Below are 24,812 nucleotides of genomic sequence, written 5' to 3' on the forward strand. Positions count from 1 at the left end.
GATGCATCCTTGAAGGACATCTCAGGTAGCAGCTGACCGGCACTCATGGGAACTGCTTATGCTTCTGGCTCCATGGCGAGAAAGGCTGATGTAATGGTGTCGGCTGCCTTACTTTATACTACTCACGACCTGACATCAGTCCTGAAGCGACAGCAACTGACGCAGAAATACTAAAGTCTCTGGTATTCGGGCCGGCCAAGGGCTACCCTGGCAGGGATAACCCAAATGTGATGACTGGAGCAGTGAAACACGAAGAACATCTGGTCTACATGCATCTTCTTTCTCGGTTACTAAAACATCATTGAACAAAAGCCTTTCTCAACCTAGGAAGGAGGAACTGGCTCTATCTTTCCTGAAGCAGCATGTAATGAGGGACATGTGGAAATGAGAGTCTGGTCTGGTGGATGAAAAATAACCTTCCTGACAAGGAAGAACATCCTCTCACTGCCATCTATAACCTTGGTGAAATATCTACAGAATCCATTGTCTGAAACTATCTGTCATCAGTGAAAGATGACGATTCAGACTTTCTGGAAGGGCAGAGGGGACTGCCAAGGTGGGATGGGAGGAACAAAGTCCGTTAAACAGTCAAGCTGATTAATTGAACTGCCCTTGGTTTTAGGGATTCCTAAACTCTTTTTGGAACACCCTTGCCATTATGTCAAAATTGGAGGAGGGGCTAGAGAATACTATAAAAATCAGAAGAAAAAAAGGGCAAGAAATCTTCGAGAGATTTCCTAATTTAACTTACCCCTTTTATCACATTTTGATCACCTCTGCAGCAAAAGAGCCAACAAAAATGAATCTATCCAAGAAAGAAAAAAAAAAATCTCATTTTTCACATCTTTGTGGGAGGTTCTGAGAATGCAGCTGGCAAACTTACTTAAAACAGTACCAGAGGCTGTAGCCCTGGAATAATCATTAATGGAGTCATACACACACTGTAAACAGAAAGCAGTGACAAGTACAACAGAAGAAACTAAATAATTTAAAGTAGATGTTTCCTCACAAGAAAACTGCAGACCAAACATTCCTCTTACTTTCAGAGCAAAACATTAACATAAGCCCTTACCAATTCAAAATGTTAAATCAGCGTTGCATAAGCACACATTGTTTTCCTCATTACCAGTCAATCTTCCCATCACTATCAGAAACAGCATGATAGAAATTAACTGTTTAACAGCAGCAGGAATTACTGAAGCTATAGCTGCTGGTCAGGTTTGGGAACATTATATCAAAACTTAAAAAGACTTGGTAACTTTATACATTTTATCTTCTTTTTTAGGGGCAGCAGGCTGGCTATCAGGAAAAATACAAGCAGAGACACACACACATTCTCCAAAGTGGACAGAACTGGAGGAAGTGGTTAAGGTTCAGGAATTCCCTTCTGTAACAGCTCATAAAACTTGAGAAAACTCAATGTACTCCATCTGAAAATACTGCCCATTCTGGAAACAGTCTCAGAGAGAAGAACCCCAAAGGCAGAATCAAAAACGGGGCTCTCTTCCAAGTCTGAATCAGAAAACTGAGAAGAAAACCTGTACCTGGCAGCCCTTCATCTTTCTGTCCAGATTCAGAATATTGAATCTCTTCAGGAAATGGAGTTATCCTTCTTTTAACAGAAAGCAATAAATAAGGAGGGTCAAAAGTCTGAACAACACCCTGAGCCAAACCCAACAAACTACTGCGGAATAAGGAAATTTTAGGAGAAGCAGATACATGTTTGTTTATTTTTTTAATACACAAAACATGGGGCCAACAGTGTTATAAATGGCAGCAGTAGCTTCCCCAGGGATGAGCACAACATTCTGACTAAATAGGGAAGCCCTGTTCCCTTTCCCAGGACCAACAAGAGTGGATCTCCCTTACCTCCCTAGAGGACCCCAACAGACAGAGGATGTGGCTAACCCCTGGTCTATAGTGGCTGTAGGTGCTACATCAGAGAGATTCAGGGTAAAAGGAGAGTGTTTTAAGGTATAACAAAAAAACAAGTCACAAAAGCCGGTAAAAATTTAAAAGTCACTTATTTTCCACAGAAAAACACAATAAAAAAAGCACATGAAGACACTTGTTAGTCCCCAAAAGTAAAAAAAAAAATTTCTCTACAGAAAAATGTTTTACACGGACAGGAAAAAAGAGCACACTCAAGTACAGTAGTCTAGTGGCAGTCCACTAAAACACAAACTGCTAGCATTAAGAAGAAGAAAGTATTAATAATCAAAGATAACTTAATGCAAGTTTTTCTCCAAAGGGAACATATCTGCCCAGCAGAAAACAGCACAAGTTGACAGTCGATTCTCAAAAGCCTCAGAGGAGCGTACTCTTCAGTGGCAGTAAAGCTCTGAAGGGCTTGGTACCCAAACAGGTCTTTAGTCAGCTCAGCTCGAGCTGCCTGACAGTTTGGGTGTATGGAAGATGCCCTGAGGCTTTGCAAGCTGTCTGGCTATTTTAAGCAGATAATTGAGCGCACCAGAAAAAAACAACCAAGTAGGTTGTATGAGAAAATGTGGAGCCTGTATTTTTTGTAAACACATTTTTGATGTTGGATAGGTTCAAATTAATAATCAAACTATTGCCACTTATGGCAAACTGGATTGTAATTCCATGAGAGTGGTTTATGGTGCACTGTGTCAATCTTGCCCATGTTTTTACATAGACAAGACAGAGCGTAAACTGAAGTGCAGGATAGGAGAACATCTATCCGATATTTGCAATGGTAAGCTTATGAATGCATTGGCCAGACATGTTAATTTTTATAATGAGCACAGATTTAAATTTATTGTGTTGGAAACATTACAAGTTTCAGGCAGAGGTGGAGCATGGCCACCTCTGCTTAAAAAAGCAGAGTTTTACTGGCAGTTGCAGCTTGGAGCAAAAACATGGCCGGGCTTAAATGAGAGTCACTATTGTGTCTGCTTAAATTGAAAGCTTGCTTAAGATGATGTCTCTGTTTTTATTATAAAAAATGAAATGTTTTGTAAGGGCATTTTGTTTATTATTTAAAATAAGAAATTAGCTGCTTTTGCAGAGAGGAACCGTTCCTTGGGGGTGTGTCACAATGTAGATCGTTGATTGGTTACAGTGAAAAGGGTGTGTGACAAATTTTAACATCTGATTGGATTTTGTGTTAAACTTATTTTAAGGAGTGTATCTAATGAAGTTCCATAATATTTTGGTGGGACGAAATCCTGTATTGTTTGTTTAAAGGATAATCTGTAAATATTAAACCTGTGTTGTTTCAATCAAGCTGCTTTTCGTTTTTTCGAGTTTGTGGTAATATATCATGGCTGGTTTGTTAGGATACAACCCGTATAGCTAAGGCTATTGCAGCAGTAATCAATATGATGAACATCCAGTTTTTCCAACACCCATTTAGTCAACCAGATTAACAGGGTTAAAAATACAGGACAGTTCCTATTTACAGTAGACCAGGTGATGGTACAACCAACAGACTGGTTACAGCCCCAATACCAGATGTTATCACATCAAGCTATAATGTATGTCCAAAAAGACCCTTTTCGAGTTTGTGGTAACATATCATGGCTGGTTTGTTAGGATACAACCCGTATAGCTAAGGCTACTGCAGCAGTGATCAATATGATGAACATCCAGTTTTTCCAACACCCATTTAGTCAACCAGATTAACAGGGTTAAAAATACAGGACAGTTCCTATTTACAGTAGACCAGGTGATGGTACAACCAACAGACTGGTTACAGCCCCAATACCAGATGTTATCACATCAAGCTATAATGTATGTCCAAAAAGACCCTTTTCATTAGAAGAGGCCACAGACTCATCATAGACCCACTCACTCACAACTAACCATAACCATTTTGGGTGACTTGGAATGGAAATTGGTCCATATCCAACATTTTTATTTCAATTTAATGATATCTTCTCTAACATTTTCATGACTATTTGGAATTACTGATAGCTTCATATTTTTTGGAAATTATAAATTACTCACTTTTGTAACTTTAAAATGTGGAGCTTTTCTCCCCAGCCCTCCAGTGAAAATGGATTGTTGCTCAGTTGGACTATTCCAGCTAACAAAGTACATAAAGAAAGAAACAAAAGAAAACTTGTACAGGAATTCTTCCAAACTACATACAGAACAGTAAATTAACAGAAGCCTAGAGTTTACACCTACCACACTAACGAATTTGTAAGCATGGATCATTTCCCTGGGTACCTGGCCCATTTCTAAGAGGAATTAAAAAATAAAAATACTATTACTACACCCCACCACCACCACCATCCCAAGTACTATATAATCCAGATCCTTCCATTTACTGACCTGTACTGAAAAGATACAGACATCTCTTAATATAGATAAATACCTGGTCCCTCAAAGTCTATGTTAGAGTGGTATCTTGTAATTCTAACTACATACAGGTCCACCTAGGATGGACCACCATGAAAGTCTTAAACCTGTTCCTGAACCTATAACACACAGGAAAAACTATATGGATCATGGGCAACACAAAAAGTGGCGAGAACAGAAGGTCCTAACAAATATATCCTAAAGACCTTACATGCAATACAACAATTGCAAAAACACTGAAATTAAATGGTGCAACATTTAAGTGACTACTGCAGCAGTTATGAAAGTCAAATTATGATTAATAAACACTTATTTTATGAGCCTAACCTGATCTTGGGCCATGCACCTTGTACCAAACGAAAAAATCAGACACTAATAAAATCTGGCTTACTGCACAGCACAATACAGTAAAGGGTCTGATTAAATCAAATTAGTTTTAGGTTACAGCAGATTTAACAATCCTTAAATGTAAAAAAAAATAAATAAAGATCCCACAGTTAGTTCCTGGTGTTGGCTGCATTAAATTTCTCCAGGTGGTCATAATTTAATCTACTCCATAACAAAATAAAACTGGCCTCAACTTTAGAGCTGCAGGGAGAGTTCTAGTAAAGCACAAACATCAGAAGAAATTAAATGAATGTGCTGAGACACTGCAAGATGACCAAACTACAACCAAGTGAAAGCCTTTCCAAAACTTTATGCCACCGGTAATACATTGGCTACATTAGCAATAAGGCTGCAAAGGCAAATTCTGAGATGACAGCAGAAGAGAGCAGCACATTAAAATTTCAGGTGGTTTTAAGATCAAACTTCATTTTGACTCCATCAGCTCTGACTACAAAGATCCGCAAAGCAACTCAAACGCGTAATTCAAATTTAATTTATAACATTAATAACAATAATATAATACTGCTGCTGGGAGAACAAAGTAATGGAAATTACATGAGTAACAAGGTTGGACGAGCAAATTCTGAGGCCATGGTAGAAAGCAGCATCAAATTACAACTTGTGTTGTTACAGATCAAACTCCCAATTTTGACTCCTCCTCCCAATTTTGACTCCTCCATTAGCTCTAAGTGAAAAGGTCTACAAAATGGGCTTGCCTCTGAAACACTTTTGTACAGGAGCACCTGCTATAGGTTTCCCTTTAAGTTAGAGTCAGGATGTACTACAGGGGTGGGTGGAAAGGTGGGAGTGTTAATGGGAGGATTTAGGTGGGTATTGGATGGAACAGTATGAGACATAGTTGACAGGTGGGATTTAGACAGGAATATTTAAGGTTGGGGAAGGAGCTTTGGAAGTTCTCTTGGCCTTGCCTTTTGATGAATTCCTTCCTCACTTCTCTAAATCTTAAAGGGTGGGCAAGGACACTGTCCTCAAAAAGTTGAGTCTTCCAATATGCCTATTCCCTTTCCTGTGGCTGTTTAAAATGTGAGTGAGCAGGTTGAGGTGGTAATACTGCTCGATAGAAGTAGTGAACGTTTAAGGTTGTGCTGCTTATTGACGAGTTTGCACAGATGAATGGTACTATGCATCTACTAAGGTTGTGTTGTAGCAGGTAGCCTATGGTACGTGCCTGCTATTATTTCATGACTAATGGTTGATGTGGTCACGTTTATTTATATCATGGATTATTGTGATTGCTGCTGTTATTATTATTATTATGAAGTTGATCACCGATGTAGTTTTGGTGTGGTCCTAGTGTCTGGGGAGGCATGGGGTTCACAGACAAACTAACTCAAATGCATTTTTAATTCAAATTTAAATAATAATAATAATACTACTAATAATACTAATAATAATAATACTAATAATACTAATAATAATACTAATAATAATAATGTTATTCTAACCCTCTTAGTCTTAGTTTTATCACTTGGGCTTCAGGTCAGTTATTTTGCATTTAAGAAAGTTTTTGTGGACTACACTGCTGTGTATAAAAATAAAATATAAAATATATATTTTATATATGCTTATATATGCTTATTTAGATGTCAAATAGACAAGTTATATGCATCTAAAGGTTTTTTAAAGCAGCTATGAATTACTGCATTTCCTTACTGCATAATAGTGTACTTTGCATTAAGAACTGAATATTCAGTAAGCTATTTCTTTAAATGACCAGCTCATTTATTGTTTAATTGTTTAATTAATTACTTAATTACCAACAATGATGTGGATGTTTAACTATATAAGCACACAGTATTTAACTTGATGTCATGGTCTGAGGAAGCGTATCTCTGAATACGCGAAAGCGCTTACCGTTTGTTCATTAAAGTTTATTTTTGTTTTATTCTCGTGGTGAGTCCGGAGTTTTCTTTCATCATTTACCATTCTATATTTTACTGAGGACTCTTCAGCTGGCGTTGGTCTTTTTCTTTGGATATTTGGTTGGTTTGTTTTAGAACATACTCCAGCACACGAGAATGGCAAACTCCAACATAGAATTGGACTATAATCGGGAACAGAGGATCATTTTCAGTGAGGAACAATGGACTGCTATAACGGGACACTCTTTGAATCCTTTATTGGCTCTGGACTTTAATGTGCCTATCTCAGCACCTGCAGCTGAAACCATTGATAACATCGAAGTTTTCAACACAAAGGTAAAACAACTAGAAAATTACCTATTTAAACTCCAATGCCTAATTTGGCAATGCAAGCACATGGAGGCTTGCCTTCATTTCAAGTTAATTCCTAGAGGCATGCGTATACTATGCATGCCGACCTACGGGGATAGTCATCCTGCCCTGTTAAAAAAGTGGCAGGAGATAAACCTAGAAGCTGGCTATAAATATGTGCAACTTTTGATTGATTATTTTAGCCCCCTGGAGAATCAACTGTTGGCTCAAGTTAATTTACTTAATAAAGAAATCAAAGATAGTTTCCGTGAAGAATTTTGTCAAAAGAGACTTGACTACATTTATGGACAAGTTAACAACTATGCTCTAAAATTACAGCAAACAAAGCATCGGAAACTACAGCGTGATCACAGGGATTTTTCTACCGGTAATGTTTTTATTTGGCCGAGGAGAACAGATCGTGTTTCACAAGTTGAAAACCCTGTTCAAAATCTAGTGCCTCTTGAACGTACGCTAGTTGCATCGAATCCAATTGGTTCATCATCTTCAGCCTTAGCTGCTGCTTCTATTGGCGATGTGTCCGATGAAGCGTTCACTACACCTCCGGAACTACCGACAGTTACAGATTCAGTCACGGCTTTTTCCACGCCATTGCCCAACCAGGAGGCAAACCGTAACGTGGGGGCAATGAGAAGTCTGGGAGCTATATGCAAGTCTGTTGTAGCTGACAACCACTCCCTATCAGGAAAACTGTTTTTCCACGGGACCGGGCAGACAGCTGGGAAAGGAAAAAACGCAAATACTCAGGGGAAACAAATGTGCATCAAAGGAGAAGGCAGAGACCCTAGAACCAATTTTCTTTAATTTGTCAAGGTATGTACTTACATCTTATGATATGAGCCTTTTAAACAAAGGGCTTTCTTTTGTCCCCTCACAGGGGAGTGACCCGACAGATTTATTGACTGATATTCGAATGTTTGGCAGAGCAATAGCCCTGAAACTTTTATTTTAAAGTCAACACTACTGCAATAGAAAATTCTACCTTACCAATGATTCCCCAGCACAAGAAGAAAAGTACTTTTTTTCCACCTATACCAGCGCATATTGACTGCTTTATTAAAACCTGTGAGTATGATTTATATAATTATTTTTATGATGGTAAAAGGAAATGTGCTTATTTCAACATGTCCAATGAAGAGAAAAAATCTTTACATAACTTTATTAATGATCCCTCACTGATGTTGAGACCTGCAGATAAGGGTGGGGGCATGGTACTGTTTGATTCAGAGCAATATATATTCCTCATGTCTACCAAGTTAAATGATGATTCCACCTATTCAAAGATAGATCAAGGAAGGTTGTTGAAAATTATTAATCATATTCATGACACACTGTATGATTTGCTCATGTGTCGACAGATTACCAAAGATTTATATGATTTTTTCCATAATGAATACCCACATACACCTGTTATTAAAGGACTACCGAATATGCACAAAAACGTCCTCCCCCCTCCACTACGACCCATAGTGTCAGGGGGTAAATGGGCCACTGAAAATATTTCCACTTATTTAGAGGATACATTAAAGCCTATTGTCTCTGAAATTCCTAGTATTTTAAGGGATACCCATCAACTCTTAGAATTTATAGACCAAATGGATACTGAGTTAATAAAAGGGAACAGCATTTGTTGGTCACTATGGATGTTCAGAGTCTTTTTACCTGTATACCTAATGAAGAGGACATACAATTAATAAGGGAACTATTGCAAATATTCCCATCCTTTGATAGGAACAAAGAAATACTTATATGCCAACTATTAGAATTGGTATTATACAATAATGTATTTAGTTTCAGGGGGTGCCTGTTCCTGCAGGAGTCAGGTGTGGCTATGGGCACCCCCTGTGCTAATACATACGTCAATTTGGTTATGTACCAATGGGAGAGGGAATTCATTTTTAATCATCAGTGGTTTGATAGGGTCCTATTATACAGGCGTTTCGTGGATGATATTCTAATAGTTTGGGATGGAACCCCGGAGGAATTCAATCTCTTCAAGGAATACCTTGAGTCAACAACTGACTTCTTAAGATTCACTGTTGAGGCATCTTATGACTCAGTGAATTTCTTAGATGTTACTCTAGACATTAGAGGGGGTAGATTGATTCCCAAACTGCATAGAAAGGCATGCTGGAAAAATACTATCCTGCGGTTCGACAGCATGCACCCACGCCATATTTTTAGTGGTATTGTTAAGAGCCAGTTCCATAGAATTCTGAAACTATGTAAAGATAAAATTGACTTGACCTTAAAAGCTGACAAATTGGAAAAAATCTTCATTGATAGGGGCTATGATACAAACTTAATACAACATACCAGAGAGCAGGTTCTGGGAGATATATTACCACCAAGTAGGGAAGCAAGGTGTGAACCCTATGTAGGTACTCGTATTAAAAAGTATCTCAAGGAAACAACAGAAAGGCTACATTTTCTAACTACATATACCAATGATTTTCTTTACATAAGAAATATTATTTCTAATAATTGGAAAATTTTGATTACAGATGCACAGACTCTACAGCTCATAGGCAGAAGACCATTATTCACATATAGAAATAATAAAAGTCTTAAAAGACTTTTATGTGATAGATCACATGTTGAGCAGTTAGTAAATCCAATACGGTACACTAGATATGGTACCTATCCTTGCAATCACTGTAGCTACTGCAAATTTATCTCTAGGGAACAGTTGTTTATACACCCTATATTTAGCCTTTCTTGTGTACCTAGATTTGAGGCTACCTGTGAAACATCAGGTTTAATATACCTAGCAACATGTGAATCTTGCTCTGTCTTCTATATAGGTCTCACTAAGAGAAAATTAAAGAATAGAATTTACAACCATCAATATAGCATCAAAAATAAAAATGAACTGAATGCATTGGCAAGACACGTCATGCTCCATCCTGACCATTCCTTTGTATTCAGGGTGTTACAGGTTGTAGGACAGAGTAGGAGAGGTGGAGATTATATGAGCCTTCTAGAATCAAAAGAATTGCATTGGATTTTTAAACTGAGGGGACACCATCCCCCAGGTTTGAATATGTATGTTTCCCTGAGGTCATACTTCGCTTCACGTAGATAATGTCCAATTCAGTTACAATTAAATGGAGTTTAGATTTTATAGATTTTTCATACACATATATTTTTTATATATTTTTAACATATTTTGATATATATTTTTTCTACATTATTTCTGTATTAATTTTTATACATTCATGAGAGTAAGGTCCTATTGGCTTTGCCTAGGTCATAAACATACATTTATCAAATTGATTATCTATATACAGTTAAACATATCTATTTAGGTAGTTAGTTGTTTACATAAATATTGATATAATTTTGAGTTGAATCATCACAACTACTTCATGATAGTATATATCAATTGAGCTCATTATAATATTTGATATTGTTTTTGTTTTCCATTGCCTAGTTGAGCTGACCTAGCATCATCTAGCCTGTTTATTTATCTGTTTATTTATCTGCTTGCTTATATACACACACATATTTTTCTACACATTTCAGTATTATGCATTAGGCATTAATGTTATATATAGTTTATATTTATATATTTAACATATATCATCTTTTATTCTTAATATGTATATGTTCTTATTAAATATATATTTATATATGCTTATATATGCTTATTTAGATGTCAAATAGATTTTTAACAAGTTATATGCATCTAAAGGTTTTTTAAAGCAGCTATGAATGACTGCATTTCCTTACTGCATAATAGTGTACTTTGCATTAAGAACTGAATATTCAGTAAGCTATTTCTTTAAATGGCCAGCTCATTGATTGTTTAATTGTTTAATTAATTACTTAATTACCAACAATGATGTGGATGTTTAACTATATAAGCACACAGTATTTAACTTGATGTCATGGTCAGAGGAAGCGTATCTCTGAATACGCGAAAGCGTTTACCGTTTGTTCATTAAAGTTTATTTTTATTTTATTCTCATGGTGAGTCCGGAGTTTTCTTTCATCATCGTTATTCTAACCCTCTTAGTCTTGGTTTTATCACTTGGGCTTTAGGCCAGATATTTTGCATTTAAGAAAGTTTTCGTGGACTACACTGTTGTGGACAAACTCAGATTAAAACTCTCACGTTCAAAGTCCTTCCAATTTTCAGAACACTATGGACGATTCCTCATCAAGTGTCTCCTGCCAGCCTGGTCGACATGGGCATACTGAGATGCTGTAGCAACTGCCGGATATTCACTGACAACCCTCTTCTCCTAGCAAGAAATGAATCTATATCAGCAAAATGGAATCCATGCTCTCTCCTACCTCAGTCAGTACCTCTGACAAAGAGGAGCTTGCCAGCACAAACACCACACCACCCAGCATGCACCCACATATACAGAGGTCCTCAATAAAAACTTACTTAAAACAGCAGAGATCTCCAAAACACACTCACAGACATTCCACACACACTACCAAACAAATCACAGACAGCAGACAACACACCAGTGCCTCACAAACACAGCCCATAAGGCATAACAATAAACCAACTCAGTCCATAAGCCATAACAATAAACCAAACATACTAGTCATTGGCATCTCAGTTGTGAGATGTCCCTCTCACCAGGCTCGACAAGGAGAAGATCACGGTCAGTTGTCTGTCAGGTGCCAGAATCCACCACATCACGCATGCAAGTCTCTCCACAACCGGTACAAATATGACTGTCATTGTTCATGTTGGTGTGAATGACTTGAGACATACCTCCCTGGCCTAGATGAAGAGAAACATAATTGAGCTGTCAAGAGTATCTGTCCCAGGCAGGTATGACTCTAGCCCTAAGCAGCATCCTACCTTCACCAAGAATGATACTACAGTACCAACAAAAAAATAACTGAATTCAACAATTGGCTTAGTTTCTGGTATCAGTCAAAGGGGATACAGTATCTGTCTGCCTGGGATGACATGGTTGACAGGCCTCTATGCTTTGCCAGAGATTCAGGGATTCAGGATTCTGGCCAAGGCTCTTGCCTCCCCCATTGTGCCTTTTCTAGGCAAAGTCCCACAGACAAATCTTCCAACATAAAAAGGTCCGTCAAAAAACAAGTTGAAGGTCATGCTGCTTAACGCTATGAGCCTTAACCTGGAAAATGCACTCACTGGAGGCTCTCCTAGCATTGGAAGATGCTGACAACGGAAACTTGGTTCAAGGCTGGAGAGAGCACCCCTGCCTTACCAGACTAAACCTCATTCCACACATTCCAACCCCAAAATGAGGTCGGGAAGAATAAGGGTGGAGGAGTTTCTACTTTCCATTAAAGACAAGCACACCTCCAGACTGGTTTGCCAGCATAATGCACTAGAACTACTCCAGGAGCAATTGACAACTGCCAATACACCCATTCAAGTTATAGCCAGCTATAGACCCCCCCCCCATGACTCAGGACACCCACTCCTCCTACCTGGACTTACTTGAGTCCATCAAGGTACCCCCTAACACCCTGATCCTTGTTGACTTCAACTACCCCACCATAAACTAGGTGAACTATTCCTACTCTAATGCACTCACCAGATTCCTTGACTTCATCAGTTTTAAACACACTAGAGCAGCTTGTCTCATCCCCAACAAAGGGAGATAGCATTCTAGACTTGGTTCTCACCAACATAGACGACTGATGCACCACCTCCATAGTAAGTTCTTCCCTGGGGAGATCAGACCATCGGTCTGTCTCATTCAAAGTGTCTATCCTATCCAACCCCCCCAGCTATAACCAGGCAAAAAAAAATCTTCTCAAAAACTGACTACAACCTTCTAACAGAAGGTATCAGTAGCTTCACCACTGCCCCCCTTCAGTGGATGCAGACAAATATTCTGAACAGTATGCTTGTGCAGTATACAAGCACCTGTACAACTGCATGGACTCAGCCATACCCAACAGAACTAAAACCTCCTACTCAGGGAAATACAAACCTGTCTGGTGGACATCCTCTATCAGCAGGCTTTACAACAAAAGGAAGAAACTGTTGTCCAAGGGTAAAAAGACACAAATTCCTAATTGGAAAAACTCCCTCCTTAGACTCAACAAGCAAATTAGATCACTACTGAAAACCTCCAAAGCCAATTATGAACTGTAACTAGCCTCTGAAACAAAGGCTAACCACAAAACTTTTTTCAGTTATATCAGAAACCACCATGGCAAAGCCCAGGCTCGTTCCGAATTAGTTCTTAATGATACCACTTACACTGATCCTGTTGACTTAGCCAGTCTGCTAGCAGACAAGTTCAGTGCAAACTTCACCCCCTCCTGTCCCCCCCAAAGGCCCATTCAACATCCCCGATACTTGCCCCGCACCTCACACCTCAGGAGATCAAGTGTTAAAGGCCCTATCCAAGGCAAAGAACATAGCTTCCATGGGACGTGATAGTATCCCAAGCTGTATTCTGCAACATCTCCAATAAGAACTTTCCTCACCATTGAGCACCCTATACAACCATAGCCTAAGTACAGGCTTCATTCCAGAAGATTGGAGAACTGACATTGTCATCCCTTTGCTCAAAGGTGGTGCCACTACTGACCCTGGAAACTATTGCCCCATTAGCTTGACAAGTCTGATCTGTAAGGCCATGGAGCATATTATTATGGACCTCATAAACAAGGACATAAGCAATCTCCAAACTCTTGACCTCACCCAGTTCGGATTAGTCAAGGGCAGATCTTGCCTCTTGAACCTGGCTGACTTTTTCTGAGACTGTCACCAAGGCACTGGATGAGGGAAAGTCAGTACATACAGCTTACCTTCACTTGGCCAAAGCCTTTGACACAATCTTCCACTCGGACATCATCAAAAAGCTAACAGAACCTGGCGTAAATCCCTATCTCATCAGGTGGGTGGCCAACTGGCTCACTGATAGGACCCACAAGGTCAAAATAGGTGCCACTACCTCCGACAGCAGACATGTCACTATTAGTGTCCCCCAGGGATCTGTCCTGGGACCCCTCTTGTTTCGCATCTACTTCTCAGAGGCCCAGGCAAAGACAAAAGGCCTGTGGCTGACCAGGATTGCGGACAACTAAGTTGGGTGCTGACATTGACTCTCCAAATGATGTTAACATACTTCAAGAGGGTCTCACAGCAACAAATGACTGGCGCCAAAGTCATGGCCTTAAGTTTAATGAAAAAAAAAAATGTATTATCATACTATTCAGCAAAAACATGGCCCTTAATGATTACCACATTAGCAGCAACCACCTAAGCACACAACTTGTGGTGACAGACCTGGGTACACAAGTTGACAACAATCTCACATTTGACCATCACGTAGCGAGAGTGGTCAGAAAAGCCCTTTACTTGGTTCATCTCATAAGTAAAGGGAATGCATCTTAAAAAAAAAAAGGAGGTCATGTCTCTGTACTCCTCCCTCATTAGGCCAATAATGGAGTACCATGCCCTGTTTGGTATACCCCCACCCCAAATACCTGCACCAACTGGAAAGGCCACAGAAATACCTTACGAAGAGAATCCATGGCCTCAAACACCTGTCTTATGCTGACAGGCTCAAATCACTATCCCTACTCAGTATCGTGCAGATTGCTCAGAGGTGATCTGTCTCTCGCCTACAAGGCAATCTCAAACCCTGCTCTACTATAGATGCTCCATATCCGTAAGTCTAACTCCTCGCATAGTACCCGATCAAAAGGCTTAAATCTAATATGTGACATTAACAAAACCTGCTGGAGAGACAGGTTTGTCTCCCAAAGGCTGCCCCATCTCTGGAATAGACTCCCCATACACGTCAAACAAAGTATGTCGCTGACCCTTTTCAAGCACAACCTTGACGAGTGGATGGGCAACCACAAATCTGTCCCAGGGGTTCCACCTCTGTCCCTCACTGACAAGGGTGACAGGTGCTGATTGAGGTTTCTCTTTTGGGGATAAATGCTTGGCTAGGCTTGTAAGGGACCCAGAGCCATTAGTCTAGTCATCTCCTATGATACTATGAATTAATAATAACAATAATAAAAAAAACACTGTTGCTGGTAGAACAAAGCAGTGGGAATTAGAGTGAGCACTTTTGTCAAGCTCAACTGACTATATCAGACTCTCATATTTGAGAGAGAGACAGACAGACAGAGAGGGGTGAGAGAGGCAGATAGACACAAAGGTGTATGCACACATTCATTTATTTTATAACATTCACAGCAAAAGTGAGAGTTCTCATAAAATAAGTGAAAGGAAAGAAGTCATATCTACATTTCTGTTAGCAGCAGTTTATTATGCAGCCTTTATGACTAGCAAATATTACTTTTAATGCTATTTGTTCCATTGCTTATATACTTTTCAAAAATATGGTGCAAATTGCCATGTTTATCCATAAGAGTTCTAATTGCATTCATGTTTTAATCGCTCTTGAATAGCTGTTTCTTCATAACAGATTATATGCCTCCAGGGACCCAGGGACCTTTACCTTAAACATTCTTAAAGGAATTGGTTTAAAAAATCAGTTGAGCTGAATATGAACGATGTTACATACAGTGAGGCTGAAGAAACAGCAAACCTGCTGGCAGATCGATTTAGCTCTAACTTTCCCCCTCTCCCCCCATAGTCTGCCCCTCAAGATGTACCTAAAACTGGCTTGCCTCCAGCTATCACAAAAGACTAAATCCTAACAATGCTATCAAAAGCTAAAAATACTGCCTCTATGGGTCCTTGCAAGATCTCTGGGTGCATCTTGTATAGCTTGCAGCATGATTTAGCCACACACCCATTGCTGTTCAATCTCAGCTTCATTACAGGTTTTGTACCAAGTGAATGAACAACTACAGTCATTCGCTTGCATAAGGCAGGACCTTCCACAAACCCAGGCAAATACACAATCATAAGTCTAAACAGTCGGATATGGAAAACGATTTATCATGGAACTAATCAATGAGGTCACAGGGAACCTCCAAATACTGGACCCTTCTCAGTTTGGATTCATCAAGAAAAGGTCATGCTTACTCAACCAGGCAGATTTTTTTGAAAACGTCAACAAAGCAACGTATGAAGGCAAAGATGGTTCATACCACATACTTCTGATCTGGCAAAAGCTGACAATTTCCTATAAGGCATTGCAGAAACGCTAAATAAACTAAGAATAAACCCCTGTCACCTGCTGGATTGACAAATGACTTGCAGATAGGAAGCAGGAAATCAAAAGGAAGTTACGTCCACAAAGAGAACAACCACCATTGGAGTCCAGTAGGGTTCTGTGCTAGGTTCTCTTCTGTTTGGCATCTACTTAAAAGTCAGTACCAAAAGGATCTGGCTGACTAAGTCAGCAGATGACTGCAAGCTAGGAATAGTCAATGAAGCCCCAAATGACTTGGCCATCCTGTAGGAAGGTTTGCCCTAAATAAATATCTGGTGCTAAAACCATGGACAAACCATGCCAAAAAATGCATTATTGCATCATTTGGGAAGTCATCTACCCCAGGGAGCTACCACATTGACCCAGCTATTTGGAAAGTTATGTGGACAGTGACCTGACCTTTAACTAACATAAGTCCATTGTTGTAAGAAAGTCTATATATACTCCACAGCTTATGAAAAGGGATTTTGTCTACATATATGGATGTCACTGTACCCCTTTACTCAGGCATCATTAGGCCAATCACTGAATATAACACGCCCTTTGTCATGTCTCTTTCCGGACAAATACAACAACTGGAATGCCCAGAGAGATACCTTACTAAAAAGGACAAAAAGCATAAATGTGTTCTACGTGGACCGACTCAAAACCCTATCGCTACACTTGGTATTCTGCAGACGGATAACAGGCAACCTGTGTCTGGCATACAAGGCATCCTCCAACCCAATACTGATGCATTTGCTGTACATCAGCAAGTCAAACAACATTAGAAATACTTGGTGCAGGGACCTAAACCTCTTCTGCAACAGAACAATTTGGAGAAACCGGTTACCATGCAGAGAATACTGCTGCTCCGAAACAAAAGTTCATCCCTGTCCATTTTTAAGCACAACTTGGATCTATAGATGGTTAACTGAAAATTTACCTAAGGACTGCCCCCTGTACTATTAATGTACAGAGACAGCTCTTAAATGCTCTATTCCATGCATAGACCCTTCAAATTATGTACGGTATGATCCAATTTATTCCCATTATGGACAATATTAAACTAATCTATTACAGAGTGAGTAAGAGTAATCTCTAACCAAACGTGATAGGTTAATTCAAGCACAAAAAAAAAAACTGGCTAGGCTTAAAATGACCCGCAAGGGAAGCTAGCCTAGTACTTGCCTATAAACCCATGAATGTATACAAAGGGGTTGGGATTTGGCATAATAGTCAAAGAATTTATTCTACACATACAAGGCACAGGGCTCGATTCTCAGATGAAATAACTGGCTAGGCTGAAAATGGCCTGCAGGGGCAGTTAGCCAAGTACAAACCTTTCAGCCTACGAAAAGAAATGGCATACAATTATCACTATGTCTGCATTAAACTGTGACTCGTCCAAACATACTTCTGAATTAAAAAAATTGATTACTTCTGCCTGAACCATAGCAAAAAAGGGGTAAAGCCAGAACTACAGTCCAGGTGACATGGGTTCAACTAGTGGACTGAACTTCAGAGGTGCTGGCAAGGTTGTATAGATGTGCCTATGGGGGGGGGGGTACATTACATAGACGCATGTTTGGGTTCAATTTTCTGTGGTGTATGCTAAGGAAACAATGGCAAGGTGCTGCCAGAGGGTGGGCAGAGTGTTAAGCTGATGTTACCCCATGTGGAAGTGAGAGACAGTTCAGTATTGACTACTGCACATCCCACCATCAGGATGTTTCTGGGCATGTGCAAGGGTGAAGACAAAATATTAAAGATAACTTCCGTGGTAGCATTAGGACACTGTCCCAGAATTCCTTGATCACCTTGTAGTTCCCAATCTTACTTCAGAGCAAGTAAGTGCGAGTCAGAAGGGGCTTGTAAACTCAGCGATCATGGTGAAGCACTGTGGTCAGAAGATGTTCAGCTGCGTGAGAGGAAAACAGCAGCAACATGAGCCTCATGCTATCTCATCTTTTGCATTTAAGATTTTTGTCACAGAAAAACCCACCCAGCAAGACATCTATAGTTCTTATTGTTCCCACCATTCGGTCACAAACTTACAGTCTGCTGGAATTCATTTCACTGCACTTACTGTGTACTGTCAATTACAGATCACTACAAATATTAAAGGAAACTACAAAACTTTCTTCATTAATGTCATGAAATTAAGAGACAACGTCCAACAATATGCTGACCTCCATCTGTTTTAATACTCCACATTCCAGTTCCAAGGATATTAAATATCTTAAGTCAAATGTAGTTATAGCTTTACCTCACTTACACAAACATCTGGCCCCATTAGCCCTGGAAATTTAATTTCTTCCTGAAACACTTAAGAAAAAGTCTCAGAACCCCAGACAAAAGCTATAAATAATAATTCTGTGGGACCAAACAACATATTAGGTTGTATCCTCATCAGTGTCCAGTGTATGCCATCGGAGCTTCAACTTAAAATGCTTAACCTCAGCTTATCCACAGGGTTTGTGTCACACACCTAAAGAACTGCCTCCGTGACTCTCACTACACAGGGATAGCCCTCTAGGGAAACAGGTAATTACAGATACATCAGCTGTAGATGCAAAGGCATGGAAGTTGTCGTAGCAGAACTTATCAATGCAGAGACAGCCAACCTAAATGATATAGATTCCAATCAGTTTGGCTTTGTAAACAGTACAAGTCCTGTCTCCTGAACCTTGTAAATTTCTCTAAAAGGATTAAAGAGGCTGTGGAAATTTGTCACTTAATGAAAATGCTGTTTCTCTTGACCCTGGCCTAGGTGCTTGACTTTATCCCCCATACTGGTATTACTTAAAACAAACTCAAACCCAAGCTGCTGAACTGCAAATTGTATATCCAACATATCAAGTTGTGAAAACTGTTGTTACCTTCACAATGTGTATAATTATAACTAATGGGGATCAGTGCTACTCTCTCCTCTTCAGCATCTATTTTGCACATATCCAAGCTATGTTCTATTCCAGAAGTATGATCTAAACAGCTCTAGCAAAAGCTGGAATATCCACATACCTCTTGCACTTAGAATGATCTCAAGCCGAACACAAAACTGCAGTGTAGTAGTAATTGACAAAAAAGCTGCTCTCATCTCAAGCATTATAAATGGTACTCCTTTTCAGACAGACACAGCAATAAGAGATCTGGTGACTTATGTGGAACTCTTTCAGCCAGTCATTGTGCTTCCACCTTAGTCAGAAACTATCAAGCTCAATAAATTTCCAAGCAAACAGCCTCAAGATCCAAGGGAGTCATCTTACTGCTGCAAAATTCCCGTAACAGGTCCCCCAGTATTGTATGTACAAATCCAAGCATATTACTTAACTGGAATAGCCTAAAGATTTGTAAAGATGAAAGGCCCAAAATCCTTCAATTTTCCCAACAGATTAGCACAACACTCATACTCAGTAGCCAACCAGCCACTTTGAGGTGGTCCATGTCACACATTAGAGCTGCAAAAGACACAATCCTATTTATTCTATTCCTTTGCAAAAACTAGTGGTCCTGCAAACACCTGCACCACGGATTTCAATCTCAATCAACAAACAGACTTGTTAAAGTGATAGTTCCCAAATGAAATGTATTCCCAGCTTATAAACTACCATTACAAGTCAAACAAAGTAAAATCTTGGCTACCTTGAAGGCTAGTCTTGATGAATGGATGGAGTCTGCATGTCCTCCCTGAGTTTATGTGGGTTTCCTCCCACATTCCAAAGACACGAGTCTGGAGTGCTTCTCCTTGGATCTCCACTGAAAATAGGCTCTGTCCTTGTTGGACTTTCCCGGTCAACAAATGTTAAATACAAATTTGCCCCAGAATTTATCATTTATGTCCCTACCGAATTTGGGAGACAAATGCTGTTGATCACTTTAAAAAAAGGTGGCAAGAACAATTAAGGTGTATATGATTAGGCAACTTATGCTTCCTATGATCACTTGTTTAGAATTGTTCCTATCCTCCTATGTTCTCATGAGGACAAATCTACTGAGCCTTTGGGAATTTCAAAGCACTTTTACTTTGCAGTTTCAGAATGAAGAAACTTGATGGCAATGATAGAAGCACACTGACACAAGTGATTCCTGGGTTTTAAAAAAAATCCAATTTAAAACATTATTTTGGAAAATAAAACCGTGAAAAATAGTAATGGACTGCACAGAGATGAAAATATAGAAGATCAAGATGAGATGAAAAAATACACATTTTTTATCACTGTATGGCAGTAATGGTCTTTTAAGCTCAAGGAAGGCATAGATACAATAACAGACTCTAGTGGGACAAAACTGATTCTGACACTAGAAAAACAACATATGAAAGATGACAAATCACTTTAGCCAAGAAAAATTAACCATAAAAAAAGTTTTCCTGCTCTTATTCCAATACTTACTATTGCCTCCACACGGTGACCATAAATTTCAGCTTTGCTTCTCTCCATATACTGTTGCCTGGCATGCCGTGCTGCTGGGACACCACCATACAACATTCCAATTACTGTAGCTGTGAGGGTACCCTTCACAATATTAGTAAGTTCCTCCGGACAAGCTTGCATCTCACTAAAAGTAAGAACACATAGCAGCTGAACGTTTCTTTTTTCGCCTTAAAACTCATGCAGTCCATTAATTTTCCATAAAAATTGAATGGACTCAATCTAAAAATAGCACATTTTTACATTACTTCTCATACAATGATCTTGAATAAACTACAATACATAGAACAAGCATAATATTATACAAGTCAACAACAGTAGCATTCATGAATGAGTGCAGCATACACCATGGTACGTGATGAAAATAATAGTACTCCAGACTTCAAAAGAAGAGAGTTCTGAAGAATCCTTTCTTATTTCATCAGGTGCTCACTGTGAAGGCTGCCAGAGTAGCCAGATAGGATTTTATACATAATTCTATCATTTGCAAATATGAATGTTGAACTACAAACTTGTTTTCTTAACTGAAAGAACACGCTGTGACATGCTGAACAACAATGTAGCAACATTGCCCTCTTCTGTAAAGAAAACTAGGTTAAGCATTTCTTGTCTGTCCTTTGAAGTTATTTCATTTCATACCTGTCCCTTTGAAGTTAGAATTTGGAGTTGATGAGTCTGGAGTGAAGCATCCTGCCTATTGTTTTAACTTAAGGAATAAATTACTACAGTTTACATATGGAATGTCTTTTATTGATGTAGTTTCCTGCAGGTGCAAGATAATTATGTAGTATCTGTTAGCCTGGGAACACCAGGAAAGTGTACAAGAAATGATGTAATGGGAACAAGGATGGCAACAGCAATTTAAATAGAGAGAATCAGAAGGCATTAAGCATTTTTGTCTTGACCATCCAAACTCACAACACTGCCTGTTGTCTTATGTAAGTTATCTTATATTTGTGTTTTCTTTTAGAAATAGTCTAATCTTTCTAGTTTCTAGCCAAGTGTTTTTCTGTGATGTCGCAACTGTACTACTGAATTATTTTAAAGTATTTCTCTGTGGTCTCTGAAGTCTTGACTAGCACTGTGTAGTAAGAAGTATTGTCTTGTTTTATTATTAAATATTTTAAAACCTTTCAACTGTGGCTGTTTTGTGTAGAGATAAGTTAAACTCTAAGAGTACATTGCATGTATATAAAGGATCCTGTATCAAGTCACTCTAATAAGCCTTGATCATTTAGTTATACTACCAATTGGATAATAATATTGTATAGTAATAATTGGACACCCGTTTAAGGGCCTTTGAGTAGCTGATAATTATTAGTTGGGTGGTGGCAGGATTTCTACCATATAGTCTGGGTAAAAGGGGCACAGCTGGAGAACCTGTGCCAGCCTTCCCCAGAAGTGTCCATGTGGTTGTATAAACTTCTCTAATTGTGTGTGTGTGTGTGTGTGTGTGTGTGTGTGTGTGTGTGTGTGTGTGTGTGTGTGTGTGTCCGCTACTGGCAGGGACACGAAGCACTGGTTGGACAGAGGGTGCTGGAGATTTTAGCTTGCCCCGGACTGACTGTGATCTCGGTGTGCTCTTAAGGGAAATTGCACTTTACTGTAAGTATCTTTTCCTCATATACGAGATGCCCTCTCTGGTGTTAGTGGCGAGGATTGAGGCTCCTTGATTGCTGGGCCAGGGCACGGGCGTCACACTCACTTCAAAAGCATTCTGCGTGAACACAGTATGCATTCAATCAGGCAAAAGGCGCAAAATTTTGGGACCAACGCATTATTCTCAACTACTATCAATTTTCTTAACAATTTACTTGAAGTCTGTAAATGAAGTACCTTCCAGTGGCATGTACCAGCCAGAAATCTTCTAAACATAAAAAAACTTAACATTTATGTTGTGTTGTTCTGAAGCAGATAAAAGTGTAGAATATCTAGTGATACACAGAATGCCTTCCGTGAATAAAGAGGAAGGTAGAGTCAAGTATCAAGACTATGACCCAGCACAATTAGCAACAGCCATGGAGGGACGGAGGAGATTCAGTATTATATGCTGCCTCACTTATCCTGGAGGGAGGAAGATGACGGTCCTATTAGCTGATAGTTTCTGTGCAAGCATAGGTCTGCATAGCCACAATGGCTGTAAGACCAGGCGACAATGGCTTGGTGATCCTAAGCAAGTAATTATAGATCTCATGCAATGAGAGGACAGCCTGACTATTAAAATGAGCAATTGTTTCAGTTCATTAACTCTGGCCATGAATAGACTTGACAGACAGATTGCACCAAAATGGACCTGCTAAATGAGCTTCAGGAGGAGGAAAAACAAAATAGAAAATGAATATGCATGTATTTCCCAAGAATATACACAATTATATATTTCTATATAGAGAATAATGTGCAGATAAAGTTACATTTCTTTTACACATTTTTAAATTTGTTTGTTAAATATAAGATTTATCTTGATAAAAAACTAACAAGTCGTAAACTACTCCTAGAAAAAGCTGGCACCAGAACGAATATGTATATAGTTATCAGAGGGATAGACTGAGGCAACCAATCTGGTAGCAATGATCCTGGTATTTATACACCAATTACAGTAAACTCTCGGTTAACCAGCACCCATGGGGATGAGTAAATGCTGGATAACTGTAGTTTCTGGTTGCTTGAGAGTTACTATTAACAATAGGCCTGACTGATACTATACTCTATACTATTTGGTTATGTTTGACTTGTTCTATACCCTATACTATTTGGTTAGTTTGACTTGTTCTTAGGTTGGGAGAGAGAGAAAATGTATTCCCATCTTCCTTTTTAAAATAAAAAAGGTATGTTTCTGAAGGTGGGAAACAAAGTGCAACACATGAAAACTGTACTCTATTTCTTCAATTTTTTTTTCTGGTTGCTTGAGTTCTGGTTAACTGAGAGTTTAATGTAATAAGGCGAGTATATCGGGTCTATGTTATATATTCGAACATCCAAAATGTCAAATACCATATGGTCGAGACTATGTTCGACATTCGGAAGTTTGAATATATATAAATAAACAAACAAACAAACCACACCTTAACAGTGCGAGCAGGGGGGGTAAGCCCCCCTGAATCCCCCCACACACCCCCTACTTAAAATATACCAACTCCAAGACCATACTTCAGTACAGAAAAGGGAAATTCTTGCATTCTGCACTGTACGGCGTCGTTAAAAGTCAATCTTCGAACACTTGAAATGTCGATCATATGGTCACAACCATATGACGTTCGACATTTCCAGCGTTCGAAGATTTGACATAGACCCAGTATATCATATAAAGGTACTATACACATTACTAGGACCACTGCAGCAGAAAATTATATTCATATATGATTTGAAAGCACTAATTAGTGCACCTTTCAGACACCACAAATGGGTGGTAGATCTAAAAGATCCTATACAGAATAGCATCCAATTTGTAAAGCTGGAAAAAAGGATCTTGCATCATCAAATGGCAGCCTCAAGAAGACTATGACTTGACACAATCATAAACAAAGCTGAAACAACTGTCTACCAAACAGAATGTTAAATTACTTCCAGATTCATTGTCTTACAGTACTTATCCTAACAGAAAATTATGAAACTGGCTATGCATTTACAAAAGAGCTTTTTTTAATATAGAAAGTAAACATGGTCATTATGTAATCAAGCAACTTAAATCAGTTTGTCCAGTGGTTTGGCTATTTGCACAAATTTCCACATAGTAGCAGAATGTCTATGGATAGCAATCAAGTGAACAATTCTTTCCCCGCACTCTTTTTTTTTTTTTTTGTTTAGGAGAAAAAGAATATAGAATGCACACTGAACCAAAGATATGAACATGGGATTTGCTTTTAAAGATATGTTCTCCTTGTGGAAGGTTGCATATAGCTCTTTACACATTAATGTCTGCAGTTCAGAAATTTGTCAGCCTGAAATAACTGCCACCAAAAAGAAAGTCTTCCAAGAGAAGTATTATGGAGGTCAGCCAAAGTCATGGTCTAACAAAAATAAAGTTAAATTACTTTTATTAAATTCTAAGCTAGTGCCACTGTATACCTCAAGAGATCTCAAATGTAGGACTCCCTTGAAAAACTGCTTAACTTAAGAGTTTACAGCAGGGATTTTCAACCAGTGTGCCATGGCACACTAGTGTGCCTCGAGAGGTCAACAGATGTGCCATAAGATTTTTTAAAAAGATAGTTAGCCTTTTAAAACTTAAGGATTACTTGACTCACCTGCTGTTGCTGACACCAAAAATGTCCGTCCACAACCCACCAAAAGCCACTGCCTCCATATTATTTTGCATTAAGTAAATACAAGAA

At 39.0% G+C, this 24,812-nt stretch overlaps 1 protein-coding gene across 4 annotated transcripts in view; it reads right to left on the reverse strand.

Annotated features, from left to right (window-relative positions):
* TIMMDC1 (translocase of inner mitochondrial membrane domain containing 1) overlaps window positions 1-24,812 on the reverse strand; it is a 304,154-nt gene that overhangs the window by 246,292 nt on the left and 33,050 nt on the right. For all 4 annotated transcript variants that reach the window (XM_044072937.1, XM_044072935.1, XM_044072934.1 and 1 more), the window contains exon 3: window positions 20,443-20,608. In XM_044072937.1, the coding sequence (XP_043928872.1) occupies window positions 20,443-20,608 (166 nt within the window). The remainder of the gene's footprint in view (window positions 1-20,442; window positions 20,609-24,812) is intronic.

Source organism: Protopterus annectens, chromosome 5.part1 (genome assembly GCF_019279795.1).
Source record: "Protopterus annectens isolate FY-2018-M chromosome 5.part1, PAN1.0, whole genome shotgun sequence".
Classification (NCBI taxonomy): Eukaryota; Metazoa; Chordata; order Ceratodontiformes; family Protopteridae; genus Protopterus; species Protopterus annectens.